General features: G+C 51.9%; 1 protein-coding gene across 1 annotated transcript in view; it reads right to left on the reverse strand.

The window, feature by feature from the left end:
- Nucleotides 1-18,664, reverse strand: part of PRDM15 (PR/SET domain 15) — a 46,790-nt gene that overhangs the window by 16,391 nt on the left and 11,735 nt on the right. Inside the window, exons 5-12 of the mRNA XM_052638032.1 lie at nucleotides 15,237-15,338; nucleotides 14,696-14,920; nucleotides 13,107-13,227; nucleotides 11,543-11,724; nucleotides 11,334-11,428; nucleotides 10,910-10,997; nucleotides 3,434-3,601; nucleotides 784-881 (exon numbers count right to left, since the gene is read on the reverse strand). Of these exons, the coding sequence (XP_052493992.1) occupies nucleotides 784-881; nucleotides 3,434-3,601; nucleotides 10,910-10,997; nucleotides 11,334-11,428; nucleotides 11,543-11,724; nucleotides 13,107-13,227; nucleotides 14,696-14,920; nucleotides 15,237-15,338 (1,079 nt within the window). The remainder of the gene's footprint in view (nucleotides 1-783; nucleotides 882-3,433; nucleotides 3,602-10,909; nucleotides 10,998-11,333; nucleotides 11,429-11,542; nucleotides 11,725-13,106; nucleotides 13,228-14,695; nucleotides 14,921-15,236; nucleotides 15,339-18,664) is intronic.

Genomic DNA, 18,664 nt, shown 5'->3' on the forward strand with positions numbered 1-18,664 from the left:
TCCACCATCTGGACCTGGTGTCTGCTGAGGGGGCACTGATGCTCCAGGGCCACGTGGCTCCCGTGGGCTTATGGGACTGAGAGCCTGGGCCTCCCAAGCGGTGGGAGGCAAGTCTAAGGGTGGAGCAACTGCAAGGGGTGCATGCACAAAGACCACCACCATTTCCCATGGTAAGCTGACGTGGCCTGGACGGCAGCACCTGGACAGGGTTCCCCACACAGGGATAATCAATGCCCCTGCTGGACGTGGCCCGGGGCTGTTCAGATGGTCAGTGCACTCCGGAAGCTTAGGGTCTGTCGAGCAGTTGGGCCTCTCTGACAGCCATTTCAGACACCCCAGCATTGATTTGCTTACTTGGGGCACAAGCATCCATGGACATGCATGGCGTGTGTGGCCGTGGCTGGGTCAGTGTCTCACTTGGAAATAGTGCGGGAGGATCACCACTGACCAAGATGTAAACCTAGAATGTCCAGCCCCCTCCACTAGACGCGCCCGGCTCCGCGCACTGGAGATGGAGCATGCGCGCACTCTGGCGGCATCGGTGGAACATCCTAGCCGAGCGGAGACAAGGCTGAGCTCCTTCACTGGAGACCCACCCCGACGGCAAGAGAGCAGATGACCGGAGCACCGAGTGAGGGGACCCCGTAGGTCAGGACACCCGAGCATCCACTCGACCCTAAACCTTCTCCCTCAACCCTGTCCCCGCGTGCAGTGGGTAGAGCTCTGAAGTTTCCCATAGGAAAAGGTGAGCTGGGTCCCGGGTCCCGCATTGACCCGTGTTACCTTGCCGCACACTGGGCATCCAGACGGCTCCTTCCTGTAGCGCACCAGGTTCTCACCGCCACCGGCCTCCACGTCTTCCCTCTTCACCCGCCGCACTCCTGAAACCCCCGCCCGCGAGAGTCAGAGTCAGCGCGCACCGCACACGGGAGCCCTGGTCCCTTCCGACATCCGCCATCCGCCAGGGGCTCGCCCAGCCAGCGGAGGTCAGGGCTGCCCACGGGTGGGTCCAAGGAGCCAGCAGGGTCTCTTGTCCATGACGCACTAGTGCCACCTGCCACTCGGAGACGGAGCCCGGGCGATGCAGCAGGAGCCCACGCCACAAGCTCCTTAATGCCGGCCGCACCTGAAACTTGCAAATCCAAGGGCAGCGAGTTTTACAACGCAGAGGAGTCAGAATGCGTTACTGGTAAGGAAGGCATTTGTGCTCAACCTAAAGGCTCAAGACAATTGTGGGATTCTTTGAGACAGCTGAGAGTAGGCGGGCATACTTATTAAAAAAAAAACTTATTAAGAAGATAGTAATATTCATACTTCACGTTAAATCAGCCCAATCAGGATCAAGGTAAACAGTAAGAAAAAAAAAATTAAGGCATAAGTGTTCACGTGTGCGTGCTCAGTCACTTCAGTGTCTGCCTCTTCAACCCCATGGACTGTAGCCTGCCAGGATCCTCTGTCCATGGGATTCTCCAGGCAAAAATACTGGAGTGGGTTGGCTTCCTATCCTCCAAGGAATCTTCCCCACTCAGGGATCAAACCCTGGCCTCTTACACCTCCTGCATTAGCAGGCAGGTTCTTTACCACTAGCACTACCTGGGAAGCCCAAGTGTTCATAATTGGGATCAAAACAGACTGAGTTCTCAGGAAACAAGGAATTTTTGCATACAAACAAGAAAGAAGTACCTTCTCAAGGTCTCTACTAACCACTGACCTCTTTCTGGGGCATTCTTGCATAAACCATGTGAACACAGAGCCAGGCTCAAACTTGGCTGGCAAGGTGACCTGGAGACAAATAGTTCCCAGCAGGTAAAGCATGCAGGTATGAAGCGGGTGTGGTTTACGCTTCCATATAGAAGGGAAGGCCATGAACAGCCACACAGTATGCCCTCATTCCCAAGGAAAATAATCTGAGCTGTGTCAGCTGTAAAACGTTGTGAGATAAAAGTTGTATAATGCAACCCACACATCTATCAGTCAGGAAACATCTGACTTCTCCAGGTAATGGCGGCTCTTAGGGGCCCACCTGGGGCTTGATAATCAGGGTCCAGTTCAACGAGGCCAGCGGGTCTGCGCAGTGGTCATCCCCACCACAGACGGTGAGGAGACAGGCCCAGGGGCGTGCCCAAGGCCACCTAGTCATTAAGTGGACACCAAGCCCGTGGAGCAGCCCCAGATCACAGAGGGAGTGGTGGAGCTTATGAACCAGGTGAGGAAGGGCCAGGTAAAAAGGCAGGATGCAGCGTGAGGCAGGACGTGATCACGCACGTACTGAAAGCCACGATGACACAGCTGTGTGCAGTGGTCAGACTTCACGTACGAGTTTGTTATCTGACTTTTTCCCCCAACAGGCATATACTCCATTCGTAATTCTTTATAAAGTGATTTTTTTTTTTTTTAATAAGAAGGTGCTCTGTTCAGTGAGTGCTGCTTACAGAGGCCAGTTGGCAAGAGAGCAATGGCCTGTAGAATAAAAATTAGGATTGTGCTGTGCTGTGCTTAGTCATGCCCGACTCTCTGTGTCCCATGGACTGACTGTAGTCCGCCAGGCTCCTCTGTCCATGGGGATTCTCCAGGCAAGAATACTGGAGTGGGTTGCCATGCCCTCCTCCAAGGGATCTTCCCAAAACAGGGATCAAACTTGGATCTCCCGCATTGCAGGTGGATTCTTTACATCTGAGCCACTAAAGCTGAAATGCCACTTAAAAAGAGGGTCTGTCAGAGCAGGTTCTTGGAGAAGGCCTCAGGTGAGGTGTGTGCTCAGGACACACCTGCGGCCCAGGGAACCAGGTCTCCTTCTTCTCTTTGGTGCCCTGGCCTTCCCGTTGGGTCTGCCCTGCGGGCTCCCCCGCACACACACCTCACTTCCTGTCTTACCTCCTTCCCTCAATCGCCCTGCCATGTCCCACCCAGTTACTGACCCCACTTAAGTGCACCTTTGTCTTGTGCTGGCCTCTTGTGAGCCCCCCAAAGGAAGGGCAGCACCAGGCCCACCGCACTTGGCAAGGGTCATCAGGGCCCCTCGACAAACAGAGGTGGCTGAGGGGGAGTCACTCGTGGCCTGAACAGCATCCTCCTGCAGCGCTCTGCTCCACCCACATGGCTGCAAGCACACCCCATGTGGCACTTCATACCCCGTCCTTTCCCTACTTATATCAGAAGCATTTCCTCAGCATTAAACTCCTTGGAAAAGCTCTTTTGGGTGACTAAGAACGTTCAGTCCCACAGAGTCCAGTTTCCCTGATATCCTCCCTGCACCCCGTGGAATGTTCAGCACCCTGTGGAGTGTTCGGGATGGCTCCAGTTCCCCCCGACACATGACGCAACAGTTCCCAGCAGGACCTCTGAGGCTGTGCCAGTTCCCGTCAGGCAGCGCCTTACAGCAGGCACCCACGGGGGCGGAGTGGCGTCACCCCATGCCCACAGGTGCGCTCACCTTCCAGGTGCCGCCTCTGGTGGTCGAGCATGACGTCCTTGCGGTAGAACATCTTGTTGCAGACCTCACAGGCGAACTTCTTGTCCCCGTGCTTCTTCTTGTGCTTGGAGAGGTTGCTGTTGGTGGAGAAGAACCGGAAGCACATCTCACACTGGAACGTCTTGTCGTCTGTCGAGGAGGTAGGAAAAGGAAGCAGCTTTTAGGTGTGTGACACTGAGCGCGCGTTCCCCTGGGGCCAGCAGCGATGCCCAGGGGAAGGGCAGAGACAGGAAAAGGCACTGCTGCCACCACCTGAACTGAGAAGACACCCTGCCCAACCAGGCCTGAGCCATGTGCAGAGCAGACAAGAGCTACTGCCCAGCCCATCCCCTCAGCCCCAGGACACACATCTACAGCATCTGGGGATTCCTAGTGAGGCAAGAGGCCCCTAACCTGACCGCAGCCCCCACCCCCGCTTTCCCCCCACCCACCTCGGACAAGCTGCCTCCCACCCCACCCCAGGCTCAGCCCCCCACTGCTCCCCCAGAGCCCAGCTATCACCTGCCCCTTCTCTCCCACCTGGCCCTCCACGGGCTCCTCCCCCATCGCACATAGACATCCCCCATTTCTCCCATCTGTAAAGAAACTGCCTTCTTCCTAGGGCCCCTTTAGGAGACATATACCTTCCATTTCCCTAATGAAGCCTCTGGAAATACTGACAGCCAGTATCCCAGCCTCGCCCCCAGTTCCTCCCCAAAGGTGGCCAAACTGCCCACCAGGGCCTCTGACAGTTCCTACCCTGCTCTCTCCTTCCAGGCAAGCAGGGCATCCCCTCAGCCCTCCTGCCTAGGCCCCTAGCCCTGAGGATCTGCTCCCCACGAGCGCAAGCAGAGGGGCCATCTGGGGACCTGCAAGGCCCTGGCCTCTCTTCAGCTGTCCACCTTGGTCCCACCCACCGGGCCTCCGTCAGGAGGTCTCAGCCAGCACTCTCCTCTCAGACTGGTCCCCTGATCCCCCCTCTCATGTCATCCCCTAACCCCCATACCCACCCTGCTCCTGCCAGGACGCGTACCTGCCAGTCTGTCACCTAAGCCAGCCCCAGAAGGGAGTCCCCGCTACCCACTGGCCCTCCTGCAGCCCAGAAGCCCTGTCCCGTGTCACCTGCATGGGTGGACACGACAGTGTGCTTCCTGCCCCGGAGCGAGGGCCAGAGGATGCTCTGCATCGCATTCATCTCTGGACCCTTGGTTACAGCCCACTGACCACTTCCTGTGGTCAGTCAGTGTGTGCTGAGTGCACCAATCCCAGAGTTAGAGTTTCATTTTCTACATTGATTCTGACTGGGGTTCTCGTTCTGCTTCACAATGGACCCCCATCCCAGAATCTCAGCCTGTGCGCTGCAGACACTTGAGCTGGATCACAGTGGAGGGGGATGGGCGGGGGGCGGGGGGGGGGGGGAGGCTGTCCCATGGTCTGCGTGCTGAGCTGCATCCCTGGTTCCCCTGCCCCAGATGCCAGCAGCACCCCCAACTGTTACAACCCAGTCAGCTCCAGACTCAGCAGTTAACTTCTCTCCTGACCCCAGTGTGCAGCCCCGTGAGGCCCAGGCGTGTCCACACAATGCCCTGTACACGGGTTTGTGCAAGTGTGTGCAGCACATGCACTCAGCAGGCAAAGACTTTCAGATTTATTTTAATGGCTGCATAATAGTCTACTCAGTTCATGTATCACAACTTTATTCATTATTTTTGATACTGCAGACAATTTAGTAGTTCTTGGTAACTTTCTTTTTTTTTCCCAACTAGATTTCCCTAGCATTGATTCTTAGGAACAAGACCAGAGACCAGGGCATCTACCATCCTGCTTAGTGAAGGGCCACACCTTCCAGCATGCTGAAGCTGACGCTCCAACACTTTGGCCACCTGATGTGAAGAGGCAACTCACTGGAAAAGACCTTGATGCTGGGAAAGATTGAGGGCAGGAGGAGAAGGGGATGATAGAGGATGAGATGGCTGGATGGCATCACTGACTCAGTGTACATGAGTCTGAGCAAACCCTGGGAAACAGTGAAGGACAGGAAGGCCTAGTGTGCTGCAGTCCATGAGGTCGCAGAGTCAAACACAAGTGAACGACTGAACAATACCTTACAGAGCTATCCCATCAGATTACTGGAGGCCCCAGCCATCCTGGGCCTCCCAAACCACACAGGTGAGCGTCCCTCCTGGGCAGGTTGGCCCCATGAGCCCCAGATGGAACCCGACAGATGGAAAGTGCAGTGCAGCCCTTGGACTTCAGCTCCCTCTCCCCCTAATGAGTCCCTCCCAGCCAATGGAGACAACCCACTTCCAACCTTTCCCAACCCACGGAGGTGGCCTCTGCCCCATGATAGTGGAGCTGGAGCAGCTGTCGGGCCAGGCTGTCAGCTCGGGCGGCTTTTCCCGGTGTGGCATCCACCTGTCACCAGCTCAGGAATCCAGACAGGCGCTCAAAGACAACCTTCTCCCACCCATAATCCTGCTGCCCTCGAGGTCTACACTGGTCTTTTGACGAAATGCAGACTACTGAGAACAAATACCTATTACGTGGTGTGTGGTCAGGCTACGCGGGACGGCCGTCCTCCGGCTCTCTGTCCACCTCCTGCTTGACCAGCATCTGTCTCCCCTCCATTCACATGAACCGCTTGCCCTCTGCCTCAGCTAGGGACTGTCCTAATCCTTAGGCCAGAAAGACTCCACCTGCTAGTTCATTCAAGGGAAACACCTGCCCTCGTGCTGGTCCTGGCTGTTAACCTGAGGGGCTGGAAGGGATGTGCCCAGCTGCTGGACTCCCTGGTAACTGACAAGCCAACCTGAAGGCAATCTCCCCCTATAAATGGTGTGTGTGTGTGTGTGTGTATGTGTAGCAGAGGCAGCTGTGGCTTCAGAACCTATGTTTCTGACGTGTAAGGTAATGTCTCTGTCGCTGTCTCTGGACTTTCTTTGGTCTCAAGGACAGGCAACTCCAAGGCTTGCAAACCTGGGAGTGCAGCTTGACATGAAGGCTCTGGTGAAGGGTAGGTGTGCAGGAGACAGGATGGAGGATTTCCAGGGGCCTGGCTGCACGGGAGCCCAGGTGGCTCTGTCTTGCCCGATGGCCTAGACGTGAACCTCAGCTCTTCTCTAGCTCCCTCAGAAAGGCTGAGAGCAGATGAGGGCCATTTACAGGAGCTAGACTTACGCCTCCTCACACCCAGGACAGGCTCCGCCAAGCAAAACCTTGAGAAAAGCCCAAGAAATCATCATTTCAAAGCTCACACAAATCCCTGACCTAACAGCCTATGGAAGATACATTCTCCCAATGTGAGTACTATACAAAAGTATAATGGTCCAAATATATATTACACAAATCAGCTCAGTTCCCGGTTTATCCTTTGTTTTCCATTCAAAACTTCTAACGTTTGAAATTACAGAGAAATTACATTTCAACCCACTGCTGCTCTGGTACTTCTATATAACAAAGAACCACAAGCGTCTCTCTTAACAGAATTTTCTGCTGATGTGTAGCAACTGCTGGTTTGTCTTCAAACATTGTTTCATTTGTGTCCAGAGAAATAAAGATAAAAAAAGGACAACTTCTCTTCCTCGGCTTTGAGCCAGTCTCACCAAACAGGACCTGTGTCACCCTCCACTCACCCAGTGTGCTTGTGCAGAACCGAGCGTGGCCACGTGGGGCGCCATCGTCCCACTGGGCACCAAGGTCAGCTGAGGCCCAAATGACTGTTGCTTGGTTGCTAAGGCTAACGTGTCCCACTCTTTGCGACCCTATGAACTGCAGCACACCAGACTTCCCTGTCCTTCACTATCTCCCAGAGTTTGCGTGAACTCATGTCGGTTGAGTCAGTGATGCCATCCAACTATCTCATCCTCTGTCGTCCCCTTCTGCTTCCGGCTTCGATCTTTCCCAGCATCAGGGTCTCTTCCAATGACTCAGTTCTTCACATCAGGTGGCCAAAGTACTGGAGCTTCAGCTTCAGCATCAGTTCTTTCAGTGAATATTCAGGACTGATTTCCTCTAGGAATAGACTAGTTGGATCTCCTTGCAGTCCAAGAGAGTCTCAAGAGTCTTCTCCAGCACCATGATTTGAATGCATCCATTCTTTGGTGCTCAGTCTTCTCTATATTCCAATTCTCACATCCAGACATGACCAATGGAAAAACCACAGCTTTGACTAGACAGACCTTTGTAAGCAAAGTAATCTCTCTGCTTTTTAATACACTGTCTAGGTTTGTCATAGCTATTCTTCCAAGGAGCAAGTGTCTTTTAATTTCATGGCTGCAATCACCATCTGCATAGATTCTGGAGCCCAAGAAAATTAAATCTGACACTGTTTCCACGGTTTCCCCATCTATTTGTCATGTGACAGGACTGAATGCCAAGATCTTAGTTTCTTGAATGCTGAGTTTTAAGCCAGCTTTTTTCAATCTCCTCTTTGACCTACATCAAGAGGCTTTTTAATTCCTCTTCACTTTCTGCCTTTAGACTGGTAACATCTTCATATCTGAGGTTATTGATATTTCTCCTGGCAATCTTGATTCCAGCTTGTGCTTCATCCAGCCCTGCATTTCACATGATGTACCCTGCATAGAAGTTAAATATGCAGGGTGACAGTATACAGCCTTCATGTACACCTTTCCCAATTTGGAACCAGTCCATGGTTCCATGTCCAGTTCTAACTGTTGCTTCTTGACCTGCATACAGGTTTCATAAGAGACAGGTAAGATAGTCTGGTATTCCCATCTCATTAAGAATATTCTTCAGTTTGTTGTGATCCACACAGTCAAAGGCTTTAGCTTAGTCAATGAAGCAGAAGTAGATTTTTTTTTTTTAATTACCTTGCTCTTTCTATGATCCAGCATATGTTGGCAATTTGATCTCTGGTTCCTCTGCCTTTTCTAAATCTAGCTTGTACATCTGGAAGTTCTCAGTTCACATACTGTACAAGCATCACTTGAAGGATTTTGAGCATAATCTTGCTGGCATGTGAAATGAGTACAACTGTGTGGTAGTTTGAACTTTCTTTGGCATTGTTCTTCTTTGGGATTGGAATGAAAACTGATGTTTTCCAGTGCTGTGGCCACTGCTGAGTTTTCCAAATTTGCTGGCATATTGAGTCCAGCACTTTCACAGCATCATCTTTTAGGATTTAAATAGCTTAGCTGGAATTCCATCACCTCTACTAGCTTTGTTCGAAGTGACACTTCCTAATGCCCACTTGACTTCACATTCTAGGATGTCTGGATGTAAGTAAGTGATCACACCATCATGGTTATCTGGGTCGTTAAGACCTTTTTTGTATAGTTCTTCTGTATATTCTTGCCACCTCTTCTTAATATCTTCTGCTCCTGTTAGGTTCTTGCTGTTTTTGTCCTTTATTGTGCCCATCTTTGCATGAAATGTTCCCTTGATCTCTCCAATTTTCTTAAAGAGATGTCTAGTCTTTCCCATTCTATCATTTTCCCCTATTTCTTTGCATTGTTCATATAGTTAGCAAAAACAAGACCTGGAATTGACTGTGGCTCAGATCATCAGCTCCTTACTACAAAATTCAGGCTCAAATTGAACAAAGTGGGGAAAACCACTAGGCCATTCAGGTATGACCTAAATCAAATCCCTTATGATTATACAGTGGAGGTGACGAATAGACTGAAGGGACTAGATCTGGTAGATGGAGTGACAGATAGAACTACAGATAGATAGTAATAGGCAGACAGAACGATGGACAGTTTGTAACATTGTGCAGGAGGTGGTGACCAAAACCATCCCCAAGAAAAAGATGCAAGAAGGCAGAGTGGTTGTCTGAGAAGGCTTTACAAATATCTGAGAAAGGAAGAACAGTGAAAGGCAAAGGAGAAAGGGAAAGATATTCCTAAGTGAATACAGAGTTCCAGAGAATAGTGAGAAAGCCATCCTAAGTGAACAACGTGACTGATATGACATCAAAAATTGGTGGGTTTCCCCAGGTTTGGGGCACACTGGACTGCAGACTGCAGGTGGCAGGGTGCATTATATGGATCCACCTGGAAGCTTCCAAGTCCACTTCACCCCGTGACTGACACTGCAGAGCAGCCTGAGCTCAAGTGAGACAAGACTCACCTGCCACTTCAGAAAAGCCCCACCGCGGGTGGAGGAAACGGCCTTGGTTTCCAACAGAAGCCCGCAGAGCGGAACAAGCACATGAATCAAAGGGACAGAGCAGAGCCTGCAGGAGCAGGTGCCGGCAGGGAGGGCAGCGATGGTGGATATGATGGGTGGGTAAGGATGCCCCAAGAGGAGGACTGGCCAGCACCTTAACAAGAACCAGCACAGTCACAGAGTGAACAGGGACCCATATGGAGGGTCAATGGAAGGGGATTCGGAATTAAGTGCTAACTTGGGAAGTGTCTAAGCTGGCTGCCCCCAGTACCCCCTCCCACCCCACCCCTGCCCAGGTGCCATGATTCCGAGAAGAGAGGCCGAAAAGAACAACAGTGACCCTCCCCGGTGTCCATCCTCTCAGGGTGGGGATGGAGGCAGCGAGCCTTCACCCACGGGGGCGCCAGACAGAGGCCACCCTGACCGGCTGAGTCCCACACAGCTGTCTCCTGGCCATCCTCAGGGATTTACGTACATCATGTGCGCTCACCAGCTGTGAGCTGGCCAGACACTGAGCTCAGGATGCTTGGCTAGGCCCAGCAACCCATCCTGGCCACAGGCTGATCTGAGCATATGGCATCAGCCACACACAAGCAGACGAAGGTCCAGGTCATGAGTGGAGACCCGGGACAGAGGCAGGCTCAGAGCAAAACCAGTTGGTCAGAGGGAGCAGCCAGGCCTTTGCTGGACACGGGTGGGTCCATGGAGGGAGGAGGGTGGACGGTTGAGGAAGGTCCTACTGATAAGGAGGCAGACGCCCACTCCTCCAGCCATGACCCCACCTCGGCACGTACGTCTCCCTTGATCCCCGAACAAACCCTCCTCGGCCACTCAACATTCTTGGTGAGGATGAAACTTCCCCAGTCTCAAATGCAGCCATGTACATGCTCAGTCGCTCAATTGTGTCCAGCTCTTTGTGGCCCCATGGACTGTAGCCCATCAGGCTCCTCTGTCCATAGGATTCTCCAGGCAAGAATACTGGAGTGGGTTGCCAGGCCCTCCTCCAGGGGATCTTCCCGACCCGTGGATGGAAACTGCATCTTCTGCACTGGCAGGAGGATTCTCTACCACTAGCGCCACCAGGGAAGCCGCAAATGCAACCATATGCAGCTGATTTTGATGAATAGTAGGAAATAAAATAAATTCTCTTTTAAATGGGAACTCTCCACCTGCATGTCTTAGCATAGCAGCTGCTTGAAAGCAAAACAAATGGAGCAGAATCTTAAAGGTGAGGTTACCAGTTAAATTCACCATCACCCGCTGCTGGAGCACCTGGTTCCCGCCCCGCCAGGTACCTGCGCCTGAGCGCTGGGCGGGGCCGCTCACCTGTGCGGCAGTTGTGAAACTCCAGCGCGCTCTGGATGCGGAAGGTCTTCTCGCAGGTGCCACATCTATACCTGTACTCACTGTCGACCTGGTGGGAGGAGGAGGGGGAGCGGAGGCAGTGGTGGGGCAGCTGGGACACCCTCTCCTCAAGGGAGCTGCTCCAGCAATGTCATTTCTCACAGCCCCTCCCTCTGCTACCCTCCCGCCCAGCTTAGAAACACGAACCGTGCCTGGCTGACCCATTGCCCAGGAAAGAGAAGCATCCAGGTGACCTCTGTGCCCACGTTGGCCTCCGGCTCCTCCCCGATCCCCGGCAGCACCCCGCCAGGCCCCGGCCTATCTCGGCCCCCTCCGGCTCCCTCTCCCCACTCTCCTTGCCTGGGATTCTCCAGTCATCATTGCTCTGCTTTCCTCCGTCACCCACCTCGTTCCTGCTGTGCTTGTACGAGACATGCTGCTTCAGGCTCTCCTTGCGGCTGAATAACTTGGCACATTCCTCGCATTTAAACAGCTTGTCACCTAAGGACCAGCCAGTGATGAGCATGTCACTCCTCCAGGCGCACCAAGACCACGGTGCCCACCTGGGGCCGCCGCCTGGCCCCCGGGGCGGACGTGGCAGCGGCAGGGACTCACCATGCGAGCGCACGTGCCTGCTCAGGTTGCTGCTGTTTTGGAAGACCTTGCTGCAGATACTACACTGGTATACCCGCCTATGCTCGCCCAGCTGCCGCACCACCTTCCGCCGGATGCCGTGCCGGCTCGAGAGGATTAGGCTTCTCTTGAGGGTGATGGTGCTGCTCTGGTGATGCGGGAACCTGCGGGAGAGACGCACAGGCTGGTGAGGCGGGTGGGAGGCAGGGTCGTTGGGGAGAGAAGTTCAAGGTTAGTTGTCCTGGAAGGAGAGCCTGTCGAATCTTCCTAGCTTGACACCGGAGGGGAGTGTTGAGCTCAGGTGTCCCCCAGCTTTGGGGCTTCTGGATAAGAGAGACACCCTGAATGTCTCTGGAAGGCAGACACCCTGAATGTTCAGTGGCATCACTCAACTTTTGCCACTCCAGCCACTCATCTCCTTCGGCGTTAACTCTGGTCACCAGAAGCCTGGACCTCAGTTAGTGTGTTGGCCAGAGTGACCCCATCTCTTCTGCTTTCTTCACTTGCCTCTACCCTGTTTCATATCTTCCCTGAACCTGATTTTTTCAAACTTCTCCCTATTAAATGTGTTTCTAACAGTAAGTTACTGAAATCCTCTGGGCAGTAAGATGGAGCATGAATAAGTAGGTCACGCTCACCATTTCTGATACTGCTCTGCTCTGCTCTGTTTTTGCACAGCTTCCTGGACTGTCTAGGACCAGGCATGCTTTGATACTGAAGGCTGCACTCCAAAAAGGACCTGAAAAACTGTCACAGGCTTATTCAACTTCAGGGCAAAAAATTACCAAGAATAATAGCTAAAATATAAACATTTTCCTCATTCATAAAAAGAGAAATGCAGAATATTAGATTTACAGAAGTTCAGATACAAACTGTTCCATCATAGCAGCCTTGTTAGGCACAACACAAGTATCAGCCGGTGGAGGAGTGGATGAACCAAGTGTGGTCCTCCCGCATGATGGAGTAGTATTCCGACTTAAACCAGAAGGACACTCCAATACCTGCTGCAACATGGATGGACCTCGAGGGCATTATGCTAAGTGAAGTAAACCAGTCACAAAAGGACAAACATGTGTGATCCATTTATACGAGGTCCTGAGAGACACAAGTACCTCCTGTAAGGTCTTCGCAGAGACAGAAAGCAGAATAGTGGGTGCCAGGGGCTGGAGAGGGGGAGATGGGGAGTTAGTATTTCATAAGGATGGAGTTTCATCTTGGGGAAGATGAAAAAATTCTGGAGATGGATGGAAGGTTGCACAAAGACGTGAATGTATTTGAAACCACTGAACCATACACTTAAAAATGGCTAAGATGATAAATTGTATACTATGTGTATTTTACTACAATAAAAAGGCTTTTTCATCTATTTTCACAGAAGCTGCACTATTAACTCCCTGAGCTCCAGGACATTCCTGCTGCTCCCCATACACGTGCATTTCCCATAAGAAGTAAACCATTCCCTCTTGTCAGGCTTTCCCTCTGAAATGGATTAGCCGCCACATACTGTTGCCCGTGAAGCCAGGCCGAGTGCCATGCTGGGACTTACTTTGGCACTGAGCTGGTGTCGCTGGGGGTGGCAGCCAGCTTTCCCAGAACAAGCTCCATGATCCGCTCGTCTGGCGTCGCAGTCACAGGCTCGACCTCAGTCATGATCTCAGTCACTTGCTCTGCAAGGAGGGGATGAGACAAGCTGTGTCACTGCCGGAGCCGTGGACAGAACACAGCTGAACCCAGACGACAGGCCCAAGGGGCCGCAGCTAGGCCGATGCCGTAGACACGGGTCACAAGATTGACAGAGGAAAAAAAACAGCAATACTTTAGAATCCACACCTTTGCCTGCAGATTGAAAAGAGCAAAATGTTATTCTTAACTCAAAACTGGAGTTGGAATCTGTGATTCTTTTTAAAACCACAGGAGTCATGACTCTATTTCAATCCCTTTTCATACCACCTAAAACGAAACACTTTGATATATAGTAGGTCTTATGACTTATTAAATTCATCCTGACAAAGATTTAGGAATATTAATTTCTGTAATTACACAAGTCACCGTATGTTCAAAAGCAAATAATCATTTTCTGTAAGAGCTAAATATCAAATGGCCACAGTAATAGGCACCCAGGACTGACCCTCTAGACAAATGAAATATGGGAAGATTACACAAAAAGATTTATCTACTTCACCTACTATGATGTGTCTTCCTAATGCAACTAATGATTAGTGAAATAATCACTTAATAAGCTTTTCACTTCTTTCTGTCTTTTCTTCTTATAGAGAAGTATGGAGACTGTCCAGGGGAAGCTTAAACCATTTCTCCTGAGAATATTATCTGAGGGCTGCTCCTCTGAATTCTCTTTAATTCTGAGAGAGAACAAGAACTTCTTGTCACTCACAAAGAAATCCTAGGCTACAGCAGACAGCAAGAAGAAAAACTGCCCAGTGGGTGGTCAATGAGGACGGCAGTGAGGGGACTCACGAGTGTCTGAGCATCAAGTCTGGTCCTTACATGCCAGACCCGCCAGGAATCTGGTGGCACTTCTGGTGAGGCCATGAGGGCTGAGGGGACATGGCCTCGTGGGGACCCCTCACCCGAGAGACCCAGTTTCCTCCAAACTCAACTGAGGCTACTATAGAGTCAGAGTAACACCTTTAGCCATGGCCCAGAGCGCAGCTGCATGCCTGTTCACGGGAGACAGGGAGCAGACGCTGGAGCACCCACAGGATGGACCGACATGGCTCGGCAACGAAGGAAGCCCAACGTGGGCGAGTCTTTTCCACATGTGGCCTGGAAGATGCTGAGCACAGAGCTCCCGGGATGGGTGGCTGAGGAGATCGAAATGTTCTGTCCAGACAACCGCCTACACTGGCAAACCCGCCTATCAAAGTTCACAGCCCACGCATTCTACCAACCGCACTGGGAGTAAGCTGTACTCGAAAGAGCTGGTTCACAGCAAGAGCAGGGCTTAGACAGCATCCCCATGAAGACTCTGGACCAAGTTTTCCTGCCTGGCAAGAAGGCAATATGGCCTCAGGCCCCTCCCTGCTATCATCACTCCTCCCCCAGGACCACGCCCCAAGATGTCTCCTCCCCAGGACCACGCCCCCAAGCTGGCTCCTCCCCCAGGACCGCCCTCACCTGCTGGCTCCTTGCCTTCAACAATGGCTAGAGGCTGCTCTGGTTTGGAGGTTTTGGGTTTTCTTCCCCTTCGAGGCTTTTTCTTCTGCTCTTTGGTGGCACTGACAGTCTTGGGAACCTCAGCAGGTTCCCCCCGGGGCACATCTGCTTCCTTCTCCGGGGCCGACTCCTGCTGGCCGGCTGGGGCGCCGCTCTTGGATTGCTCCAAGTGGCCCAACAGGTGCTCTGCAGAAGACGCTTATGATGAATCCACCAGTTTGAAAACACTCAGGCCACAAAAACAGAGACAGCCCCCACTACCCTCCTCCCCAACTGAACTACTCTGCTGAGCTGGCGAAAAGAAAACAAGATCCCTCAGCGCCAGACACGCAGAGGACTTCAAGCCAAAGCACAGATCCCTGGGAGGAGGCCTGCGAGACACAGGCCAGGAGTGAAGCCAGGGGAATCCTGACATCCTCCCTGATGGAAGTGACAGTGCGCATCTGGGTGAATGCAGCCGGGGACTCCCTGGCGTCTGGCCCAGCAGGCGCCTGGCCCTTACCATTCAGCAGCTGCAGCTCCAGGAAGGTGGCTGAACACACCTTGCACACCCACTGGCTGGGCTCTGCCTCCACCGGGGTGCTGTTCTCTGGGGCGCCTGCGGCTTCAAAAGACAGGGTGGGGGAGAAGGTCCAGAAGCTCCTCTCTGTGCTGCCCAGCCCAGTGGAGGGCGCGCCTGCCCCATAGGAGGTGACAATGACAGTGCTGACAACTGCCATCTCTCGGGAGCAAATCCAACCCTCCAAACACTGTTCTCAGAGTTTAACCCACAGGGACTCATTCATGCCCGTGAGCATCCCCATTTCACAGATGAGGAAACCGGGCACGGAGAACTGGAACCAGTCTGACACAGGGCTGGCACCAGTCAAGGAAATGTGTCCTCTTCACAGAAGCCAGTCCAGTGGGAACAGACGCACACCCCTCCACACACACTGATGACTTCAAGGGAAAAAGGCATCCTAGAGCCCACAGCGAATTCTCCACTCTCTCACTGGCTCACGTGACAAGGGGCGAAGCCACGACAGTCAGGGCCCATGCCCTGAGCTCAGTTTCGCCATTGCTCCTGCCCAAGCACTGTCAACAAAACTTTTGCAATGACAGAAATGTTCTGTAACTGCCTTCCAGATGGCAGCCACGTGTGCCTAGTGCCTCTGAGGAACTGGACTTCTGCTTTTACTGCATTTGAATTTAGGTTTAAATAGCCACCCCGGGGCAGGTGCTTGCTCTGGGGGGCAGTGCCTCTAGCCCTCCTGGTACCCCCACCGGAGTCTGGGGCGGAGGAGGATGACCAGGGTCCATGGAACACAGAGGGAGATCCTGGCTGTGTAGATTCTTTAAAAAAAAATTACTGATGCTCTTGTGAGTCCTGAGTTAGGGATATAATCGAGAAGAACCTTTGTTTTCTATTACAGGTGGTACTAGTGGTCAAGAATCCGCCCGCAATGCAGGAGACGTGAAGAGACATGGGTCCGATCCCTGGGTCAGGAAGATACCCTGGAGTAGGAAATGGCAACCCACTCCAGTATTCTTGCCTGGAAAATCCCATGGACAGAGGAGCCTGGGGGCTGCAGTCCACTGGGTTGCACAGTCAGACATGACTAAAGCGACTTAGCATAAAAGCACCCACAAGTTAATCACTAAAGGGATGTTGCCTACAAGCTTAAATTACACATCATGGCCCATCCCCGGGAACCCTGCCTCTCAGGTAATGAACATTAAGCTGAAATACCTTTGTCTAGCTCACAGGAAACATCCTGACCAGCTCGCCTGTGAATGGCTGCAGCAAGGAAGAAATTAACACATCCCCTCTGGAGGCTGACTGGAGCCAGGAAATGCTTGCCTTCATTCCCTTCCCTTTTAGTACAAAAAAAGCCTGAATTCTAACTCAGAGAAGATGGTTCTTTGGGACACTGGTCCACTATCTTCTTAACCCACTGGCTTTCCAAATAAAGTGGCTATTCCTGCTCCAACAGCTGTCTCTCGATTGACTGGCTGCTCATGCAGTGAGCAGTATGAGCTTGGATTCTGTAACAGGGATGTTCCAAGCGAATGTATGTTCATGATATCCTGGCGCAGGAGACTGATTTCTCTAAACCCCACGTGGCAGCCTGTCAGGGCTGGACAGGGGCCACCAGCTATCACCACCTCCACTCCTGTCTCTGTGCAGCTTGTGTTGACACTCAGGACCCATCACAACACCCACCAAAACACGCTGGGGCCACCCACAAAGCAAGACCCTCCAGGACTGTTACTAGGAAAAAGCACACCTCTTTCTGTATCAAAAATCAGCAATAAGGCTGCAAAAGATGGAAGGAAAAATGGAGACCACTGCTACAAATATTTGCCTGCATTTTCTGAGTCTTCGTCAGATAACAAGAGATTAGAAATGTAAGTGGATGTGGAATTTTCAGTTATACCAAAACTGGAACAGAAAGAGCGGAGCCGCGGGCAGCATGGAAGCAGGGTATGGGCTCAGGACGTGCCCTCCGGCTCAGCCTCTGCTCTCGCCCGCACCTGCTCTCTGGGGAATCCGTGGAAGAGCATCAGGAAAAGATGGGGACAACTGAAACCAAAATCCCGTATCTCACTCACCTTCCCCAACACACATGGTCTAAAGAGGGCAGAGTACTCTTGCACAGGAGAGTTTCAGAGGAGGAGGCTGGGAAGGGGTGAATGGGCAGCTCCTTCTAAACCAAATGAGTTGCGGTCACTGCACCACGAGGTCCCCGCCCAGGGGTGGAATTCACGCTGATCTGACCTGGGGCAGGAAACCTTTCTCTTTAGCCTGATGTCCAGAAGTGGGGCTGACAGGACCAACTAGAAGAACCAGTCATGACTGCTGTCCTCTCACTGAGGGCAGTGTTCTATTTCACAAAAACTATCTTAAAAGGTAAAAATTCTAAGAAAAAAAAAAAATTAGCCGAAGGTCAAGAGGCAACTCCTGATCACAATCACACACATCCAGTAAGAGAGACGCATCTATGCAAAATGAAACGGTGCTGTGGGGGAGAGGCAGTGATGACACGGAAGGCTCCCAGCAGACAGTCACCAAAACAAGTGATGAAGATCAAGCACGCAGTGTGTCAGCATGCTGGGCAGGACCTCAGCCACGCAGAAACGCACGGCTGCTTAAACAATGGAAGAGAAATGGCGTAAGTACAAGGACAGAGGATGCATGCTGGTCACCAGGGGATGGGGTACAGAGTTATACAAGGGAACCTTCTGGGGTGATGAGAACATTCTATATCTTCAAAAAAAAAAATAAGTTTGAATGTTTATCTTTTAATTTCTTTGGCTGTGCCAGGTCTTAGTTGCGGCATGCGGGATCTTCAGTTGTGGCATGCAAACTTTTAATTGCAGCATGTGGGATCTAGTTTCCTGGGATCGAACCCAGGCCCCCTGCACTGGAAGCAAGGAAGCTTAACTGCTGGACCATCAGGAAAGTCCCAGACCATTCTCTATCTTGATTGCGATGGAGCTCACGCAACTGTGGACATTTGTTCAAACGCTGATACTGCCCACTAAAATCACTATTTTATCGTTTGAAAACTATATGCCCACTGTGCTGGTTTTTAAAAACTGATAGAAAATGCCACGCAAAAATGCCATAAATCGTTAAGATGGTGATGTTAATATGTAATCAAGAAGTTCCTCAAGTGTTAGGAAATGTACTTATAGCTCATCTCTTTCACTAGGAAAGTGATTTTGAAAATCTGACGCTGACAGCTGACTCTAAACCCTACACGCCTGCTGGCTGAGACCGCGAGGCTTCCTGGGCCACCTCCTTCCTCGGCCAACGGGCCCAGATGTGTGTAAAGAAGAGAAATTAACCTTCATGGACATTCAGTGAAAACATGTGATTAGGAAAGTAAATCCAATACCAGAGAAAAAAATTTATAGATTAAGTTTTGAAAGAAGTGTGTGTCACCG

The sequence above is a fragment of the Budorcas taxicolor genome, chromosome 1 (genome assembly GCF_023091745.1).
Source record: "Budorcas taxicolor isolate Tak-1 chromosome 1, Takin1.1, whole genome shotgun sequence".
Classification (NCBI taxonomy): domain Eukaryota; kingdom Metazoa; phylum Chordata; class Mammalia; order Artiodactyla; family Bovidae; genus Budorcas; species Budorcas taxicolor.